Below are 20,450 nucleotides of genomic sequence, written 5' to 3' on the forward strand. Positions count from 1 at the left end.
CAGTTTAATTCACCTTAATTCAAGAAGCTTAACTAAAAAAATTGATACGTTTGAAAAATTTTTAAGTTCCCTCAATGATTCTCCATTTTCCGTTATAGGAGTTGCCAAAACATGCTTGCACACCGATTCCCCGAACCTATTTGGCATTGAAAATTATAATTTTGTTCGTAATGACAGAAAGCATGGCATAGGAGGTGGGGTTGCCATGTACGTTAATAATCAAATCAAATTTAAAATTCGAACTGATTTGTGTATTCAGGGAGCAGAAAGTTTATTTCTTGAAATCTTAAATGATAATGAGAAAAATATTATAGTTGGTACCATTTACCGTCCTCCACAAAATGACGTTCAATCTTTTTTTGACAACTTCGACCAATGTGCTAACGGAATTCTTGGAGAAAGAAAATCCATTTTTTTTTTTTTTTAATGGGAGATTACAATATGGATTTATTACAACCCACCCATTTCCACGACATATTACTTTCCAACTCACTGCATCCCCACATCAATAAACCTACCAGAATAAATAACTCCACCCATAGTAAAACATTAATAGATAATATACTGTCTAATGTTATAACTGAAACCTGTATGAACGGTATTCTTTATTCAGATATATCTGATCATTTACCGATTTTTATGACTAATGATAAATCTGTAACAACTCCAATACGCTACCAACCCAAACAATATTTGAAAATGTATCGAAATGAAACGCCACAAAATATTGATTCATTGAATCAAGATTTATTCGAAGAACAATGGAATGACGTCTTTGAACTCCAAGATGTTAATTCTTCCTACGATTTTTTTTTTTGCAAAAATTATTAGATTATTATGATAAACATATTACTTTAACTCCCAAAACAAATGGAAGGAAAAGAGCTCGGCAACCGTGGATTACTAAAGGTCTTATACATTCCACTCTTACTCGAAACCGTCTTTATAAAATATCTCTGAGGAAACCTACTCCTGAAAACGTGAAAAGGTATGAAACATATAGAAATAAATTAACTACCTTGATTCGAGTTTCACGTATCAATCAACAGCAATACTGTTGATTCTTTGAATTCAGAAATAGTTCTGAACGATTGTAATTTAGAAAGTGTGTCATGTTTTCAACTTCTTGGTATTTATGTAGATAATAAACTTTCTTGGAAAATACATATTGATCATATCTGCAAAATTATTTCTCGCAATATAGGTGTTATGAATAGACTGAAATTCTATATTCCTGAAAAGACCCTATTAGTGTTATACTCCTCTTTGATACTCCCTTACCTTAATTATGGAATTTTAGCTTGGGGCAATACTCATCAGACACTGCTGAATAGAGTGTTATTATTGCAAAAGAAAGCCCTCCGTATTATTTCTAATTCTCCTACACGTTCACATACAAATGCATTGTTTGACTGTTATAAGCTATTAAAAATCAAAGAATTATTCTTATTTAACTTAGGTCAATTCATGTATTATGTATGATAACAATTTACTCCCAGCTACCTTTGGTTCTATGTTTCAAAAAAAAAAATCAATCATTCCATAATTACCCCACCCGGCGTTCTAACGAGTTTCATTTACCACTTCTTCGAACGATTCTAGCAAAGAATACACTTATTTACACTGGACCAAATTATTGGAATTCCCTGAATCATGATTTAAAATCTGCTCCATCTATATGGGTGAGAATTTTGAACGATGTACAATTGCCAATTTTCGTACCTTATGACATTATTTCCCTTAGAACACGCCAGGATGATCTAAGAAACCATATTTTTTCATGTCATCTCAAAGATTAGTAAATTTCCTTTCAGGAAATATATGGTTTGGTTGACTTTTGCCTGATATTTTTCATTTGACATGGACTTAAAGCGTAAAAATACGCTAAAAGCGCTATTTTGACAATAATTTTTGTTTTTCAAACTAATGATGTGCATTTTTAATGGTACGTGGCATCTAATATCTGACCATGTTCTGGATCTGACATATCATGGGTATGTACCACAAAATTATAAGAACTTTATGAGCACGTATAAAATCACAGAGAACAATTGAAATATCAAAGTCCTAAACAGACGAACGTCCGTGATTCTATTATTTCTATCGTTGCTGCAAATTCTACTTTGTTGTCCCAACTGTAACGTATACGAAAATTTGGTGTTCCACCTAATGAACATATCCTGCAAAAATTGTACGTCTGCTGGCTGTACATGGGACGTAATATTCTTTTATGCAAAATTATACTCAGTTTTCGTCACGGACGTGCCTCCGCTATTTTCTTATAAAGATCGTAGCCCATGAAACGTTATTGGCGATATTGTTCTGAGTCGTAATCAACTAAGATCTAGCAACACGATAATATGTTTGTTTTGAGTTTCTGTCCATCCTTTGTCAAATAGGAACCGAAATTATATTTTTAGACGAACCTCCAAGAAAAAAAGAACGTCCGTGATGATTAAAACGTTTTCGAGTGGGACACCATCTTGCTTTGATGGCGAAGATGCATTTTACCTTTGGCTCTCTAGCCGAGGAGCTGCATGCCATTTTTGGAGCGGACTGAGGTTCGTCCGCAGTTTTTGAACCATGCAATTCACCAAAAACCAAGCAAATAATTAATATTTTCTCTGAAAATTCACCTCCTGATCCCCCTTTGAGCAATACATATGTTGGAAGGATGTCAAATTTCTTATAATTTGCATTGACAATACATTTTCAAATTTTTGAAAGAGTTAGGAAGGCTGGGTACTCTCTGCCGATTAGTTATCCGTCCTGGAACATGACCATAGTAGTAGAACGAACGTCCGTGATAATTCCAGAGAACGTCCGTGACGTATGCAATCCCTCCGATAGGGATAACTTGTCCCGAAAGTGTCCTGTATTCTTTAAAACTTTTGGCTCGAATAGCGACAAATAAAGTTTTACAAAGTAGGAAATGAGTTTAGAGCAGTAGTTTCAGATTTTTTGAGGCGTTATGTGATCATGATGAACAAGCAATTGAAAATTTACTCACAATTTTACGCTTGTTTTCTCTCTAATTATACAAAAAACAGCTAAACACTTAAAACAAAGTTATAGGAAAATGGAATTTTGCGTAATCTTTAATTTCTGTGGGTTTAAATTTCTTTCTGAGGTTCTGGAGACAATTTGTACTGCTACAGGTTCTGAAAGTTTCGCTCACGGACGTTCTGTCCGAGAAAGGAAATTTCTGACAATTACAAATATATCACTGCACATAAGATTAATGTTAGTTGAAAATATTACCAAATCACCGAGCCGCTCATACCCGAAAGTGAATAGCGTTTAGCACTCAATTTACCTGTAAATAACAAACGGAAAACGTTTTTTTCACGGATGTTCGTTGGTTGAATAAGTCAGTGGATTACATAGTAGGAGAAAGAGGATCAGTGCCACTTTTTAGTGACAGGTGCTCTAAGTGTTTATCCTTTGAGTATGGTAGCTGCCGTCTCAAACAGAACACATCCAGTTTTGGTCTCCATAACGGACGTTCGCTGTAATTGTCATGATATTAAATGCCTTAATTCATTCTTATTTTCTCTTCATGACGATTTTTATCTCATTCCCTCAATAGCCTGACCATGCTGCGACCAAACAGAAAACAAAAACAAAACAAAACAAACCAAAACAAATCCGAAAGTGCTACGCAATCACATTCAGGATAATGACGGAAGAAGTCTGTAATGAGCATGTGTTGAATAAGAAAAGGAAAAGTTTCAAAAGGACGTGGAAGCAGTTGAATGAAAATGACTCAGAAACAGAGAAGGGATCGAGCTCCAACACACAGAGAAAAGAATTGCCAGTGCACTCCCGTTATACCAAATTCCTCTGGAGAAGTTTTTGTTTGTTTGTTTATGTTTTTTATTCATCGAAATGCCGTCACAAGCGAACAAAACTCATGCAGTATGCAATTATTGTCTGATGAAAACACACAAATCCTCCGCTTATCATCACATGGTGTTGTTTCATACTCATCAATGAAAAGCAATATTCATTTGTAATTTTTCCCAAGATTTTTTTTTTCCATTTTACATCTAAGAGACAGAGAGATCGTCAATTTGTTTGTGCTTTTGTGCTTACTTTGAAAACACAAAGTAATGATTAAGAATAGGCTTAAGGTTGCACTTTGATACGTTCGCTCTTCCTAAGATTCGTTCCTCCGATGTCCAAATATGGACTTATTGTGTCTTGTTATGACGAAACATCGCAGTATCAAACCTATTATCATTTCTGACTAATATAATAATACAAATTCTCCTCGGTAACAGTGTGTAACACAAGGAGCAAACATAGAGGGATTTCTTCCCAACGTGTTCGTTTGCCCTCCCCAGCTAAACTTCGTATTTCTATAACGGAGCACATTTCTGTTGTCTTTTTATGTTAATTCTTTGTCATAATTTTAGCTGTGACCATGTTCGTTATAAGCAAAATTTTGCATTGTAGACTTAAGATAACAAATTTAGGACCTGAATCTTTACTTCATGATAACGAAATTTTGATAAATATATTCGTTCTCAAGGATGGACTACGTCACTGAGATTACACGTACGTTTGTACATTCATTTACCAAAGATGGAAAAATTGTTTTCTTTGATACCTCAGTATGAGAAGATAAACAAGCTTATATAATTGAGAATTGGTAATATCTATTCAGTATTTTGCAGAGGAGTTTGTTCTCGACATGAAACTGCTGTTTGTTGTGAGTAGAATGCGTTTCCAACTCAAGAGAGCTGCATCTTGTTTGTTCCGAACGTCCGTGAGCTACATGCGAACCTCCGTGACGCAAAATATGCTATGTTTGTTGGCTTATAGAGACTGCCTAGATCAGATACATCTTAAAAGGGTATGTTATTATTTGGGAGTGAGGATTAAAGTATGGGATAGCGAAATAAGAGGTCAAAATATTGAGTTTCTGTAAAATGCGCGTAAAGTGGATAAAGTGTTTAGCGGAAGAGCAATATTTCAACAGAAACAACGAATTTAGTTAAATCATCAGTTGTCTACCATTACGTACAGGTCAGGAGTACAAGCTTAATATTCTGCAAGCACGTACACGTGTCCCTAAAGATATTTCGTTAGGATTTTGAACTGAATCAGATCTTTGCAAACTATGTTAAATGGTATTCAAGTGTATGTGCAGTACTATTCCCCACGGACGTTCCCTGGTCTGGACATGGTGAACTTCAGCGGTGAATAAAAACTTGTTCCTCTGGGAAAATCCTAGTATAATTGGGTTCGTATTAAAGCTTGAGTTATACTCTTTCAGGTAAGATGAATAATTTGGAGAATTTCCTACTTTTTAAATTTTGCCTTGTTTTGGCTCAATTGTACATCGTTCAAAATTCTGACCCATATACTCCTTTAAAAGGAGATTAAAGTCTTTTCTTTTACAATCTTATAATGACGACTCGCAGAATCAGATTAGTTAATAGGCTTACTTTGTTACTCATCCGCAATATCGGCATTGCCGTTCTCTTTATTATTGTAGCTATTGCTCAAGCCTTGATTATAAGATTTTCTTTAACCTATACTTCGCAGTTGAAGGGTTTGTTCTATATTCTTTTTTCTTCTTCTCTTTCTTCCTCAAACCTCCGAGGATCGTTGTCTGTGTTGCATATTCCTGTCTATTCTGTTACCTTTTTATCACGCTATAGTCTTGTTTCCTCTTGTGTCGTCAAGTCTGTTTGTTTCTTGTTTTTCCTCCTACAAGTAGTCTTGTTGCTGTCCCAGTCCTGTTACATGTTCATAACTCTGTTTGTTGTTGTTTTATGTATAACTGTTTGTTCGTCTGTCTCTTAGTGGGCTCCCAAACTTTTTTGCGACGAACTTTTTGTGCGGATTTTTTGCTGTTTTCAATTCAATTTTTACATCGGGCTTCTAATACAAGAGGGGCCCACACTCTACAAGCTCTGTCTTTTTAGTGGGTCCCTCCGTTTTTTTTTACACAATGCATATATTGAAAACTATTTCACTTTCGTTATCTTAGCCCCTATTGCAAGTATCGCTACTGTTATTTTTTTTTTCATATTATTGTTGTCTTCTCTGTACAATTGTATGCATAGTTTTTGTCACTTAAGAAAGTGAGATTTATGTTTGTATATTGTGGAAAAAAACGAATAAATATGAACTTGAAATTGAACTTGAACTTGAACTTGAACGTAAATCATATATTTCAAATAAACTCGAATCTAATAAGGATAATAAAAGTGCTCTTTGGCGGATTGTTAATGAAATACTCAAAAAGAAACCTACGGAATGTCCTGATAGCATTACTCATAATGATAATGTTATTACCAATTCTGACCAAATTGCAAATATTTTTAACAATTTCTTTGTCAATGTTGGTCCTTCTCTAGCAGCATCTATTCCCATAAATGATATCAAAAATCATAAAGATTACTTACCTGAAAGTAATCAAAATTCTTTGTTTTTTACTCCAATTAATGAATCGGAAATTATTGATATTGTTCGATCTCTGAAATGAAGTAAATCCTGTGGGCCTGATAACTTAAGGGTGAATTTCTTGAAAAAAAAATCACCCCTTTAGCAGCCCCTCTCACCCATATATTTAATCTATCCCTACTTAACGGTAAGTTTCAAGACTCTTTCAAAGTTATGCCCATTTATAAAAGAAAAGATCCATCAAAGGTGAAAAATTATAGACCCATCTCATTGTTACCTGCAATATCGAAAATTTTAGAAAAAGTAGTTTATAAGCGTCTCTCCTCGGTCATGATTGAAAATAAAATATTAAATGTGAATCAGTTTGGTTTTAGGAAAGGATTTTCTACCGATTATGCTATAATCAAATCTGTTGATGATATTATTAAAGCGCTTATTAAAAAGGAGCACATATTCGGGGTCTTTATATGGATCTTAGTAAAGCATTCGACACTAATTGGTCGTGATATTTTACTTGAAAGATTATATAATTATGGCTTGAGAGGGATTACTTTGTCGTGGTTTAGAAGTTGTCTAAGTCATCGAAAACAAAATGTTGCATTTAAATCCAGTCACTCATCATATTTGAACTTGTCATGTGGTGTCCCTCAGGGATCTATCCTCGGGCCCCTACTTTTTTTTTTTTTATTCATATTAATGATAATCAATTCCTCTCCTCGTTTAAACTTCATCTTATTTGCAGACGACACCAAAGTTTTTTTTATTCCCACAAGGATATTGTAACACCGTTTGATACATTAGATATGGAATTAAGTAACATTTCGAAATGGATTAGAAGTAATAAGCTTTCATTGAATATTGATAAAACATGTTTTATACATTTTCATACGCTTCAATCCCAACCCACCCTTCCTCAAAGTATTTCTACTGATGATATAAACATTGCTGAGAAACATTCAACCAAGTTCCTAGGAATGACCCTAGATAGCAATCTAACTTGGAATACTCATGTTCAGAATATCATAACAGCAATATCTAAAGCAACTGGTGTTTTAAGGAGAATAAAATAATTAATGATCAAACTTTAATGATGTTATACAACACTTTATTTCTACCATATGTAATGTACTGCAATATTGTATGGGGCAATTGTAGTAAAACCAAATTGAACACAATTTTTCTTCTCCAGAAAAAAGGCTCTTTGTATATGCACGCATTCATTTTTTTTTTGGCTCACGCTGATCCCATATTTTATCGCCTAAAAACTCTAAAGGCCCATGATATACATTTATACCAGTCCTAACTGCCATATTTATGTATAAACACATTCGAACTGTATTACCATTTTCCATAATGCCCTAGTAACCAATGACCATATTCACCCATACCCTACCCGTCGTTCCCATGATTTTCATTTAAGTAATCCAAAGCTTTTACTTGCTCAAAAGTCGATTAGACATCGGGGTCCGGATACATGGAACACTCTTCCTGAGGAGTTGAAACAGTGTGCCTCCTTGTTTTCATTCAAAGCAACCTTAAAGAAGCATATTTTACTACAGTATTCTTCAAATACGAATTAAGCACGAATAGTCGATGACTCATGTTGGTCTCCCGAAAGCAACATCGTATGTCGTTCCCTCTTCCAGCAAACCAATTTTATTATTCTAAATTCCAGCCTATCTGCCCCTGTGCACTTTCAAGCACTTGCACGTACATTCACCACCATCACACATCAGATTTTATTTTCCCCTGCCATCCTCGCAGCAGAATTTGTATTGTTACGAATTTAATACGTCCCTACCTTTTCCTCGGGCCGGCCATCTTTTCAAGCAATGCTTACAATGGCGGCCCTCTGCATTATTGCTTCTTAAATATGATTTATTATTGTTACTGTAATCCCTGCTGCATAGACATGCATACTGTAATATTATATCATTAATTTCCTTTTATATCGTTGTTTATACAAGTCAATATACTTTGTATGTTTCCCATGTTCATGATTATGTAATTTATGTATATATTGGTTTGCAGAAAATAAAGTATTTATCAAACAAAACTTGATAGTCTTCATATCCAGCGATAACGGCACATGGACTCATCCACAACGTTCAAAATTGCTAACTTTTGAACGCGAAATTGATTAATTGTCAATCTTTTCCTTTCTTTTCCTCTCTGTTCCTTTCTCTACCATCTCCACTGGTGCAACTTCAACTTCTAGCCCATTACTGTTCCCCACTCTGCACTTTTGCCCTCCTTACAGCCCCCATAATTATGTCGCTTCCCTCTTTAATTCTCCTCTTTCAAGGCTCTTCTGCCGGTTGCGGACTACATACAAATGATGTCACCGCAAATCTTTCTCCCCCAATCTTTCCTTAGTTGTCACGGACGTGATTTGTTTGTTTGTTTGCTTTTTGCTTTTTGTTTTACAGCCAGCATGGAAGTCACATAGAAGTTTGCAATAAATAATTCTCTTAAAGAAATGTAAAACAAACTGCCTTACCATAGCTGCTGTAGTAGTAGTCAAAACCATAGCTGCTGGACCAAGAGTTTACTTCAGAAAGAAAGAAAGGAAAACAAACAAACCACCAAGGAAACATGTTAAAGTTAATACATTCAAAGACTCGACGACCCTCGCTCTTATTCAGTGTACAGGGCGCGAAATTGGTAGCAGCCTGCAAGCACGGGACAAAACAAAAAATTATTATATCGAGCCACCAAATGTCGCAGAAGAGTATCTTCTGATGGTCCGATTTGCCAGTTGAATGTTAAGATGAAATTCTATATTTCGTTTTATTTCAGAACACGAAGATGTAAATTTCAAAGATTTTAGTGACCCGAACGGGCCACAAGAGACTGAATCTAGCAGCAATTACTTGTGGGTTGCAATAAGAAAGGAAATTAGACAAAATCTGCTTCGGATTCACAAACTGCATCAAATGTTAAGCTCGTAGTCTTACCACATCGCACACCGGCATCTTCATAGTGCCGACAATTATGGCTGTACCACCCGTTGTGAGAACAATCAGCTAGATTCGACTCCCAGCCATAGCAAGTAACGTTGTCAAGGAGAATGGGCCCGGATCCTTCCCCATATGCTGCGCCATCAACAGCCTCGGCGTTGGCGGTGGGATATCCTAGCTGTCTGCAGACGACCTGTGCATCGTCGTCATCCCAGTAATCGTCGCACACCGTGCCCCAAGTTCCGTCGTGAATAATCTCCACTCGACCCTCGTACACTGAACTCCCTCCGACAAGACGGATGTTGGCTATTGTTCAAAGAAACGGTATGAGAATACACATGAAATGAAGTGAAGCAAAATGAAATGAAAGCACACATTTCAGGGAATCCACTCTATTATCCTGTTTTAACTGACCTTTATACGTCAACGTCAGGACAACGTCCGGGCAATAAACGCGTATAGTCGGTGAAAAAAGAATCGATAAAAAGGGTCCAGGACTAAACTACGGCTACTCTGACGTTGTCGCCGTAACTCTAGCTTGAAAGGCTCTGTTAAAACGGGGGTGTAATATTAATACTCGACTCAATGTATAAAAAGACAATTCAACCTGTTAGTTTGCAGTTAAAGCATAAACATAGAAAGTAAGAAAGTAGAACATGGGAATGGTTAATAAAGAAAAAATGACTTTTATCTATCAATGACAGCTAATTTTGACTTCCAAAGCCAAATTTCAAGCCACTGGTGGAAACATCAAAAAGGGACACACAATGAGATATTGCAAAATAAGACTTATCAAGAAAATGCAATACTACGTAAGAAATTGATAATGATAAGTCAATATAATAATCACACACACACACACACACACACACACACACAGAATCCTGATATTTCTGCCGTTAAAAAACCATCCATACCCACTATCTCACCCCAGCATGCCCAGTCTCTGTAGGGGTGAGGCCTGCAACTTTATGAGTCTGCATGATGGTTGATAAAATAATGTCACACTAGTGGTCTTACCACATCGCACACCGGCATCTTCATGATGTCCACAATCATGGTTGTACCACCCTCCGTGCCAGCAACTAGTGAGTTTCGACTCCCAGCCAGAGCAAGCAACATTGTCAAGGAGAATGGATCCTGATCCTTCCCCGAATTTCGCTTCAAGAAAAGCCTCGGCGTTGGTGGTGGGATACCCTAGTTGTCTGCAGACGACCCGAGCATCGTTTGCACTCCAGCCATCATCGCACACCGTGCCCCAGGCTCCATCGTCATAAACCTCAACCCGACCCTCGTACGGCGAGTTACCTCCAACAAGGCGAATGCTGCCCGGAGCAACTGTTGTTGCTGTTGTTGTTGTTGTTGTTGTTGTTGTTGTTGTTGTTGTTGTTGTTGTTTGATAACCATCTGTGCACAAGTGTGATTACATAGTTGTGATGCGTGCTACTCTATAACTTTATTCAGATGATTGTCCAATTATTGACCATTACCTTGTCTATTCGCCTGTACTTTAATTGACAGGAGATGAATACTTCTGGCATTACTAAACAAGAGACTCGGGGGTCAGGCGCACACCTGATTATCGCAAGTTCACCTTCCATGCATTCTTGCAGACTCTTACCTGAGAACATTGGAAACTTATAATGGAGGTAGCTTTGAGAGTGGGGGCATGGTGTCCATTTACATATTCCATCACACTGGTAAAAATACCTGCCAAGTACACTGTACGTTATAGAACGTTGGATTATGCAGCTTGCAGCACTTTTGATTAGAACTAGAGAAAAATATTATTTAATATTCATTAATTTTGGAGGTTTGGACCCCCTGGGGCCCCCAACGAAAGCATGGCGCCCATTCATACACTTTGAGATCTTGTCCCTATGGGAATGCTACTTGACAAGTTTGGTGAAAATCCATTATGTTGTTTTCAGCAAGAAGATGAAAATTTAGCCCCGCATTTGGACCCCCCATCCCATCCCCCTTCCTTGGGTCCCAAGGGGGTGGGGGGGGGGGAGGTGGGGAGGGCACCCCGGACTCTCCCATGAACAAACTTGAAACAACAGTCATCAATATACTGACTCATTGTATTCTATCTCCCTAGGGATGCTACCTGCCAAGTTTGGTGAAAATTAGTGATAGGGTTTTCAAAAAAAAAATGAAAATTTACAATTTCGATCCAAATTTAGGCCCCCTGGGACCCCCCAGGTGGGGCATGGTGCCCATTTGATGTGAATGAGATTCTTTCCCCCTTTGGTGAAAATTCATTATGGCATTTTCAAGAAAATAAAAAGATGAAAATGTACAATTTGGGCCCCATTAGGATCCCTCCCCACTCCCTTCCCCTGGGTCCCAAGGGGGGCACCCCTGATTCCGCCATGAACAAACTTGAAACTACAGTCATCAATGTTCTAACGCATAGTATTAACTTAGCTCTATCACTTCTGGTTCTAGAGAAGAAGATCTTTTAAGATTCCTTAATTGTGAGGGGTTTGGGCCCCTTTGGGGGCCCCCAGGTGGGGTATGGTGCCCACTTGAACAAATTGAGATCCTATCCCCCTCGGGATGCTACCTGCCAAGTTTGGTGAAAATCGGTCAAGGGGCTCTCAAGAAGAAGATGAAAATGTAAAAGTTTATGCACGACGGACGACGGACGACGCACGACGGACGCCGCACGAAGAGCGATCGCAACAGCTCACATGATCCTTCGGCTCAGGTGAGATGAAAAGCAGATGCAGATGCAAGAGGTGAAGTTACCAATAATCATATTGATGAGAGAAAAATCAATGACATGGTGAAATTAATATTAGACGGATGATAGTCCGGGAGCCAGCGGGGGTCAGCCTAGCTGAAAAGGTTACCAATTTTTATGTATATAGCAATTTAGTACATATGCCCCTAAGTATGGAAATGCACGTCTGGCTGGTCATCGGTGGTGGGTGTGGCCAGGAGGGCCAAAAAAAGGACCCCTCAAAATTAGGCTAGCCTAGCTGGAAAAGTAACCCCATGAAAACCACTGGAACTTGTTCGTTACACTTACAGGATAAATGAATGACCATTGCCAGACGTTTCAAGTGGTGGGGGGTAGCCGCCAGACGCTCTTTAAGGCCCAACTCCAGCTAGGCTAGCCTAGCTGCCTGGCTGAAAAAGTAACCTCATGAAAACCACTGGAACTTGTTCGTTACACTTACAGGATAAACGAATGACCATTGCCAGACGTTTTGAGTGGTGGGGGGTAGCCGCCAGACGCCCTTAAAGACCCAAATTTTTCCAGCTAGGCTAGCCTAGCTGAAAAAGTAACCTAATGAAAACTAATGAAACCCACTGGAACTTGTTCGTTACACTTACAGGATAAATGGATGACCATTGCCAGACGTTTTAAGTGGTGGGGGGTAGCCGCCAGACGCCCTTAAAGACCCAAATTTTTCCAGCTAGGCTAGCCTAGCTAAAAAAGTAACCTAATGAAACCCACTGGAACTTGTTCGTTACACTTACAGGATAAATGGATGACCATTGCCAGACGTTTTAAGTGGTGGGGGGTAGCCGCCAGACGCCCTTAAAGACCAAACTTTTTCCAGCTATATAAGCTAGCCTATAGCTGAAAATATAACCTAGTGAAACCCACTGGAACGTGTTATTTACACTTACAGGATATATTATGCATGGCCGTTGCCAGACGTTTTAAGAAGTGGGGGGGGGGGGGGTGTAGCCGCCAGATGCCCTCAAAGACCCAATTTTACCAGCTAGACTATAACCCTGGCTGGAAAAGTAACCTCCTGAAACCCACTGGAACTTGTTCTATGTTTGTATCTCACCTGATAAACACTGTCGACATAGTATTCTGGTGTTCTTTCAATAACTTTCCACACTTTTGAGCTATATGATCACCAAATTCACTCCTCAGATCATCTAATGATTGCTGTCAAGTGTTAATATTGGTGAAGTCCGACTACGTCAACAGTCAAAAAGTCAATGAACTAGGCCTATGCCATTTGAAAATCTCTGTAATCACAAAGTCGATATGTGGACGAGACATCACTTCGCTTTTGCCTTGCTAAATGGTGAATATCAAATTAATTTGTAAGCTTCCGTTTCTAATTCATACAGCACCAGCATACATGTCTGAGAATAGCGGTAAAGAAGATTAGAGTCTTTGGCAACAAGTGCAAAATTAAATTCTGTGCCTTATTTGCTAAACAAACGTGGTAGGAGGACAACGACCTGTTAGGCAATATGGCGGACCAATAGCTCTTTCTTATTAGTGTTATAGAATAAATGACAATGATGTAGTTCTGAAGCATACTTTTCATTAGATGCTTTTGCAATGACTCAATGTATACTTTTAATCGAACTAAGTATATATCCATGACTTGCTCATGAATTACGGCAGAACGATTCCGTGAGGAAAGTTTTCTGTCATGTCATTACGGAAGAAGTGAACGTGTCAATATTTTGGTATTTGTTCCATAATTATTTCTGAAGTAGTTAAATGTATTTTCCTAAAACATTTTTTTTTCTTTTATATAATACCTACGTTGCATCCAAATGCCTATTCGTTGAAAAAATGCGGGCCATGTATTCAAAAGTCAAAGATCATAGGTTAATGGAAGTAGGGCATACATTGTACAACATTTCACTAAGTTGTTGGTTTTTTTTTTTTTTGGGGGGGGGGATGATTCAAAGTGTCCTAAAACCTTGTATTTTAATACATGTATTTAGTTTTGTAGTCATGACTCTTGCTATGTATGATGCCAAACTCTTCCCGCTCAAACAAATGCAGCCGTTTCAGGGAAATAATTATGATAATGATTGGTAATGCTGAAGTGGTTCATAACATTCCATTGATACTATGTATAGAACAGAAAGTGAATTTGACAATGGTATATGATATCCGCAATTTACTCTTTGACAGGTTCTATCATCCGATTAATAATGTATAAATTGAATATACAGTAGTCCCCTATTCAGTAACTACCGGTTAAGTTAGATAAGCTGCATTCATTTTGCACGCGACAATGGCGTTATAGCCAAAGATGATTGAATTCTGTAAATCTCTGTGTGCCTGCACAGGATTGGAAAACGAAACAACTTTCTGTGTATAGAACAACGAAACAGAAACTGGTGCATGCATTATCTCAGTCACTTTGTTATGCATCATGATGGTTTGCTCATTGCAGTTCCGGAATCTCAGCTCGAGGGACTCGAATTGATCCTAAATCAGTCGGCATGCGTGTATCACCCAAAACAATATCTGACCGCAATTATAACTGCAGTCCTCCATAGTCTGTATTGGTTGTCGATAAGGGCTGGTATCAAGTTTGATTTTCATATTATTTACAGTACCGAAGTTGTATTTAATTGTTTTCATCGAAATGCCCGTATATGGTATGCGTATCTCAGTTAACTCTTTAAACCATAGTTGTAATCTACGTGCCAAGAATCTCATGTTTTCAATAAGCGTGAACTCCAAGACATGTCGTGATAAGGACTTTAAGACAATTGGCATCGTCATTATAAAACGAATTCCCTTTTTACAAGACACGTTTACATTTTAGATAGAAATATGGATTCGTTTGAATGCATACAAACAGCTTCTTAAATCCTCTTACATTTTGTTTTTAAGATATGGTGTATACTTTATAGTGTAAGAAGCATGCTCTTGTTTTAGAGGCTTTGAGTACTGGTAAGAAGCATATGTTATTCTTATTGATTATGTGAATAAGTAACGCATTCAAGAACGTTTTGAATAAAACGTATCCAGACAACTGCATATCATATTTTCACCTCTTCCTTAAACATGCAGATGTATACTCTTGCCGAGAAGGTTAACTGTTTGATAGATATAGTGCTCACCTTATTGAAAAGGTAATTGGGTAAATTTTTGGTTTCAGTATATTATTCAAACACAACTAAGTTAACTTTTACATTAACATTTTCACAACTCACAAATTCTGTACGCACACACATTTCATGATTCACAAGATCCAAGTTACACTAATCCTATTTACTTTGCAGAGTGCAACAACAACATAAGTTATATGCTGAGCAAATAGGCTTACATCAGTTCGCACTATTCAAGGTTTAGAGTAGTTAAGGAACTAAATCGTACCCGATTTTGTGATGCTAAGTTGCACCTTGAGATGATGGGCAATATTGCCCCTGTAAAGGAGCAGGCAGTGACACTGACTTGCTCCTTTGAAGGAGCAATTTTGCAGCAGTCATGGAACAAATAAGCACCACATAGGTGCAACATCATACCAATAAGGCACAAGGTTGCACCCTCAAGAGAGGGTACATTCTTGCATCCTTCGGGCATAAAGTTGCACCTAAAGGTACGAGGTTGCGCCTTTTTCAAGGGGGCAAAGTTGCTCCCGAGGGTGTAACTTTCACCCTTTCTTGCGGGTACAAAGTAACATCCAAAGTTCCAAGATTGCACCCTCAAAACAAGGCACAATCTTGGAACTTTGGGTGTTTCTTTGCACCCTCACGAAAGGATGTAAAGTTGCACCAAGATGTAAAGGCTACACGGGGTGCAAAGGTGCGCCGAAAGGTAAAGGGTACAAGATAGCACCCTCAAGAAAGGTGCAACTTAGCACCACTTAATGTGGGTGGAAAGATGCACCCTCACGAAGAGGTGCAATCTAGCACCACTTAGTGTGGGTGGAAAGATGTACCCAAGGGAACATTTTCGCACCCTCAATAAAGGGTTCAACTTTGCACCCTCTCTGCCGTATTATTTTATACACACGTGAATTCCTTGTTCCTGTGAGCTACGTTTAATATGAGCGTGACCCAGTATTAAACACGTGTCAAGCCTTTGCAGACACAGAATTTTTTCTTCATATTCTTTAAAGGTCATTTAAAACAAATTTAAATATATATTTATTTCTTTTAAGTTAAGAGGAGCAAATGTGGAGATCATGACCTGTGATCCATGTTACGGGAAGCCTATATTTTTATGTCTACTCGTTTTTTTTTTCAACTACAAGGAATTACCTATGAGCTAATTGGATAGAGAAGCTGAGCATTCCTTTTTTCATCAGTTAATGTCAATGCTGGTGTATTATTCTTGAAAAGTTGGCATCTAAATGTCCTCCAAACCAAGTACTTACTGTATAAAATTATATTTCTGTGAGTTACGTTTCTTATGAGCATGACAGATCTGTAGACACGTGTCATAGTGGTTACAAACTCTAAGTTTCCTTTGCTTTCATTGTTATCAAGAAGCGATTTTGAACAATTTCAGATGTTCAGTTTTTTTCAATTTCGTTACGAGAAGGCAATAATGATTTCATGTAAAATATGTTAAGGAAAGTTGATAGTTTGGTTATTTTATCATTACTCATCTTCGTCTTCTCAACAAGAAGATGATACACATGAGCTCATTTGCTAAAGAGGTTGAAGGATGTTTAAATGCTGGTAGCCACATAGGGGCTTTTGTCATAACATTTTGCATCTTAATCCCTCGAAACTAAGTACATGCAGTATTAGTTTATAGAAAACATAATACTTTTGTTGTTGCTGTGACTGAGCTTATTCATATGAATTTTAGACATGTTTCTCATATGTTTCTGTCATATGCTTTACTGAAGAACAGCAAATGTTGAGTTTATTGGCAAGAGAGGTTGATCATTACTTTACATTTAAGCTCATTGAAGTGCCGGATCATAAACTTGTCTTGAAATATTAGCATCCAAAACCCTCCAAACCAAAAACGTGCAATACTAGACACGACAGGAATTCCTTGTTGCTGTGAGTTATGTTTCTTAAAAACACTGATTTTTTTTTTCTGCTTTTGCAGTGTACTATGTTCAAAAACACTCTTGAACAATTATCAGATTTCGTTTCTTTCTTAAGAGAAGAAAACGGTGACGTAATGTGAAGCATGTTCCTATAAGTTTTATTTCGTTAATAATTTTTCTTTACCCATCTCCTCAACCGTAAGGTGATATGGTACCTAAAAAGTCATAGGCCAAAGGTGTTGAGCTTTACTTCCCCTTTTTAAAGTAAATTTAAGAGCTGGGGCATTATTTTTTTAAAAGTTGGCATTTTAAGCTTTGTACACCGAGGACGAGTCTAACTGAATGGATTTCTTGTTGCAGTAGAATTGTATTTTTTATGAGCTTCATGGAGTATTAGACAATTGTATAAAGTGTTTGCAAAAACTGTTAATGTATTCACTTTTGCTAATGTCCAAAGAGTTCATTTGCCAAGTTTTGATTGTCTTTTGTTTTAATCATCAGAGGTCTGTTTTATCATAGTCATAGAGGAAAGAAACTTCATTATAAAAAAAGCCTTCATATATATATATAAGAAGAGATACTGTAGGACACAATTTCATCAAAAGTTGTGATTTTCAACATTTCCAAAATGCAATTGATGAATATTTCTCCCCAGGGCACAGAAAGAAAGTAGTTTGGGTCTTGTTTTTTTTTTTTTTTCACGTCAGTATGTTATAATACCCGCGGGTTTACGCCCATCCCACCAATTTCCATCCGGATACTGTACCCGGCCCTGTTTTTTTTTTTTTTTTTTTTTTTTTTTGTTTTGTTTTGTTTTTTTTTTTTTACACTGCAAAGAAAATGAGAACACTGATGTTTAAGAAAAATCCCGACATGTTTGATTGGGCAATTCTTTTTTGATGTCTATTATTCTTTCCAAATAAGTTTTTTGGTTATCACTGAGGACAAATACAGATAGCCTATTTCTTCTACCAAAACCACAGCACTGTATATTCTCATATTTCTACAGTATTTTGTCTCAACACTTGCCCTATTAATATTTCAAAGCATGTTTCCATGTGCGCTCAAGAAACTCCCCCATTAAAGGAGACCTCCGGGTGATTCTCAGATGTTTACATTTGTACAACTATGAATTTGTTTTACTGAGGACAGAGTTTCAGAGTTTGTGATAACTGGGATGAGGAATAAGAATATTTTCAAAAAAATAGAGCAAATTGCAATGAACAAGGATGATGGCAATGTCATGGGAGAGTCACATAAGAATGCAATAGTTGGGGCTCAAGGAAGCAGAACAAAAGAATAAAGCATGCATAGATTATAGACAGGTGAACTCGCAAGCTAGCGGTATTGTTATGGAATTACACTGCTATCATTTCTGAAATATGTGAACCTTATAGCTGGTAAAATTGTGTCTTTGAGAGCGTCTGGGGGCTACGCCCCACCACTTAAAGCGTCTGGCAACGGTCATGCATTTATTCTGTAAGTGTAAGAACAAGTTCCAGTGGGTTTCATGGGGTTACTTTCCTAGTTTTCAGCTAGGCTAGCATAGCTGGTAAGAGTTTGGTCTTTGGGGCGTCTGGCGGCTATTGTCTGGCAGCGATCAATTGATTATCCTTTGAGTGTATCACAAGAACAAGTTCCAGTGGGTTTCAGGAGGTTATTTTTCCAGCTATATATAGGCTATAGCTTAGTCTAGCTGGAAAAATTGGGTCTTTAACAGGGGCGGCGCAGCCGTGGGGGCCGTGGGGGCTCGGGCCCCCACACTTTTTGTGCACCATACAAAGGAATACATAAGGTGTCATCACTTTGGGCCCCCACACTTTTTTTCAACCCGGAAGTACGTAAGAGGCACTATAATGGGAGGGGAGAGAATGAGCTGAGGAACTTTTTTTTTTTTGTTTTGCTTGTTAGCTCATGAAACCAGGAAGTGGGCCCCCACACTTTTGAAAACAGTGCGTAGGCCCTGTTTAAGGGCGTCTGGCGGCTTCCCCCCACCCCCAACCACCATTTAAAACGTCTGGCAACGGTCATGCATATCCTGTAAGTATAAAGAACAAGTTCCAGTGGGTTTCACAAGGTTACTTGTTCAGCAAGGCAAGCCTAGCTGGAAAAAGTTTGGTCTTTAAGGGCGTCTGGCGGCTACCCCCACCACTTAAAACGTCTGGCAATGGTCATTCATTTATCCTGTAAGTGTAACGAATAAGTTCCAGTGGGTTACATTAGGTTACTTTTTCAGCTAGGCTAGCCTAGCTGGAAAAATTTGGGTCTTTAAGGGCGTCTGGCGGCTACCCCCACCACTTAAAACGTCTGGCACTGGTCATTCATTTATCCTGTAAGTGTAACGAACAAGTTCCAGTGGGTTTCATGAGGTTAATTGGGTCTTTAAGGGCGTCTGGCGGCTACCCCCACCACTTAAAACGTCTGGCAATGGTCATTCATTTATCCTGTAAGTGTAACGAACAAGTTCCAGTGGTTTTCATGAGGTTACTTTTTCAGCTAGGCTAGCCTAGCTGGAGTTTGGCCTTTAAGAGCATCTGGCGGCTACCCCCCACCACTTAAAACGTCTGCCAATGGTCATTCATTTATCCTGTAAGTGTAACGAACAAGTTGCAGTGGTTTTCATGGGGTTACTTTTCCAGCTAGGCTAGCCTAATTTTGGGGGGTCCTTTTTGTGGCCCTCCTGGCCACACCCACCACCGATGACCAGCCAGACGTGCATTTCCATACTCAGGGGCATATGTACTAAATTGCTATACACATAAAAATTGGTAACCTTTTCAGCTAGGCTGACCCCCGCTGGCTCCCGGACTATTAGGGGAGATGCAGGAGAGTTGAGCCATACGGAGAGTTGAACTACCTCCTAAAACTTGAGTTCACAGGTGCAAATGCTTGGGCCCCCTGTTGGTAGTGCTTAATAACATCACTGTCACTCCAGCACAAGCAAGTAGAAGTGGTATAGCACAACACACACACACACACACACACACACACACACACACACACACACACACACACACACACACACACACACATAATCAAAAGACAGCAAAGTGATTTTCTGAGTTTCAGGTACTACCCTCTCTATTACTCGACAGCTGCTATCAGTGAGTGATTTATATGTAATCTAGTTCCCATTGTAGTCTTTCGTTTTGGCAAAGTTTGATGGATGTTACATTTGCTGATTTTGATACACGTCGAGAAATTTGGAAATTGCAACCTTGGGGAGAGTTGAGCCGTGCAGTCATGGGGAGTTGAGCGGCTAAACTCGTCCTTAACTGCACGACCCTAATCTCTTCGTCTGATGGAATTGAGGTAACCATTTTTTTTTTTGGTG

General features: G+C 38.3%; 1 protein-coding gene across 1 annotated transcript in view; it reads right to left on the minus strand.

The window, feature by feature from the left end:
• Positions 1–20,450, minus strand: part of LOC140240196 (scavenger receptor cysteine-rich domain-containing group B protein-like) — a 33,154-nt gene that overhangs the window by 2,143 nt on the left and 10,561 nt on the right. The window contains exons 2-3 of the mRNA XM_072319992.1: positions 10,386–10,784; positions 9,375–9,683 (exon numbers count right to left, since the gene is read on the minus strand). Of these exons, the coding sequence (XP_072176093.1) occupies positions 9,375–9,683; positions 10,386–10,784 (708 nt within the window). The remainder of the gene's footprint in view (positions 1–9,374; positions 9,684–10,385; positions 10,785–20,450) is intronic.

Source organism: Diadema setosum, chromosome 16 (assembly GCF_964275005.1).
Source record: "Diadema setosum chromosome 16, eeDiaSeto1, whole genome shotgun sequence".
Taxonomy (NCBI): Eukaryota; Metazoa; Echinodermata; class Echinoidea; order Diadematoida; family Diadematidae; genus Diadema; species Diadema setosum.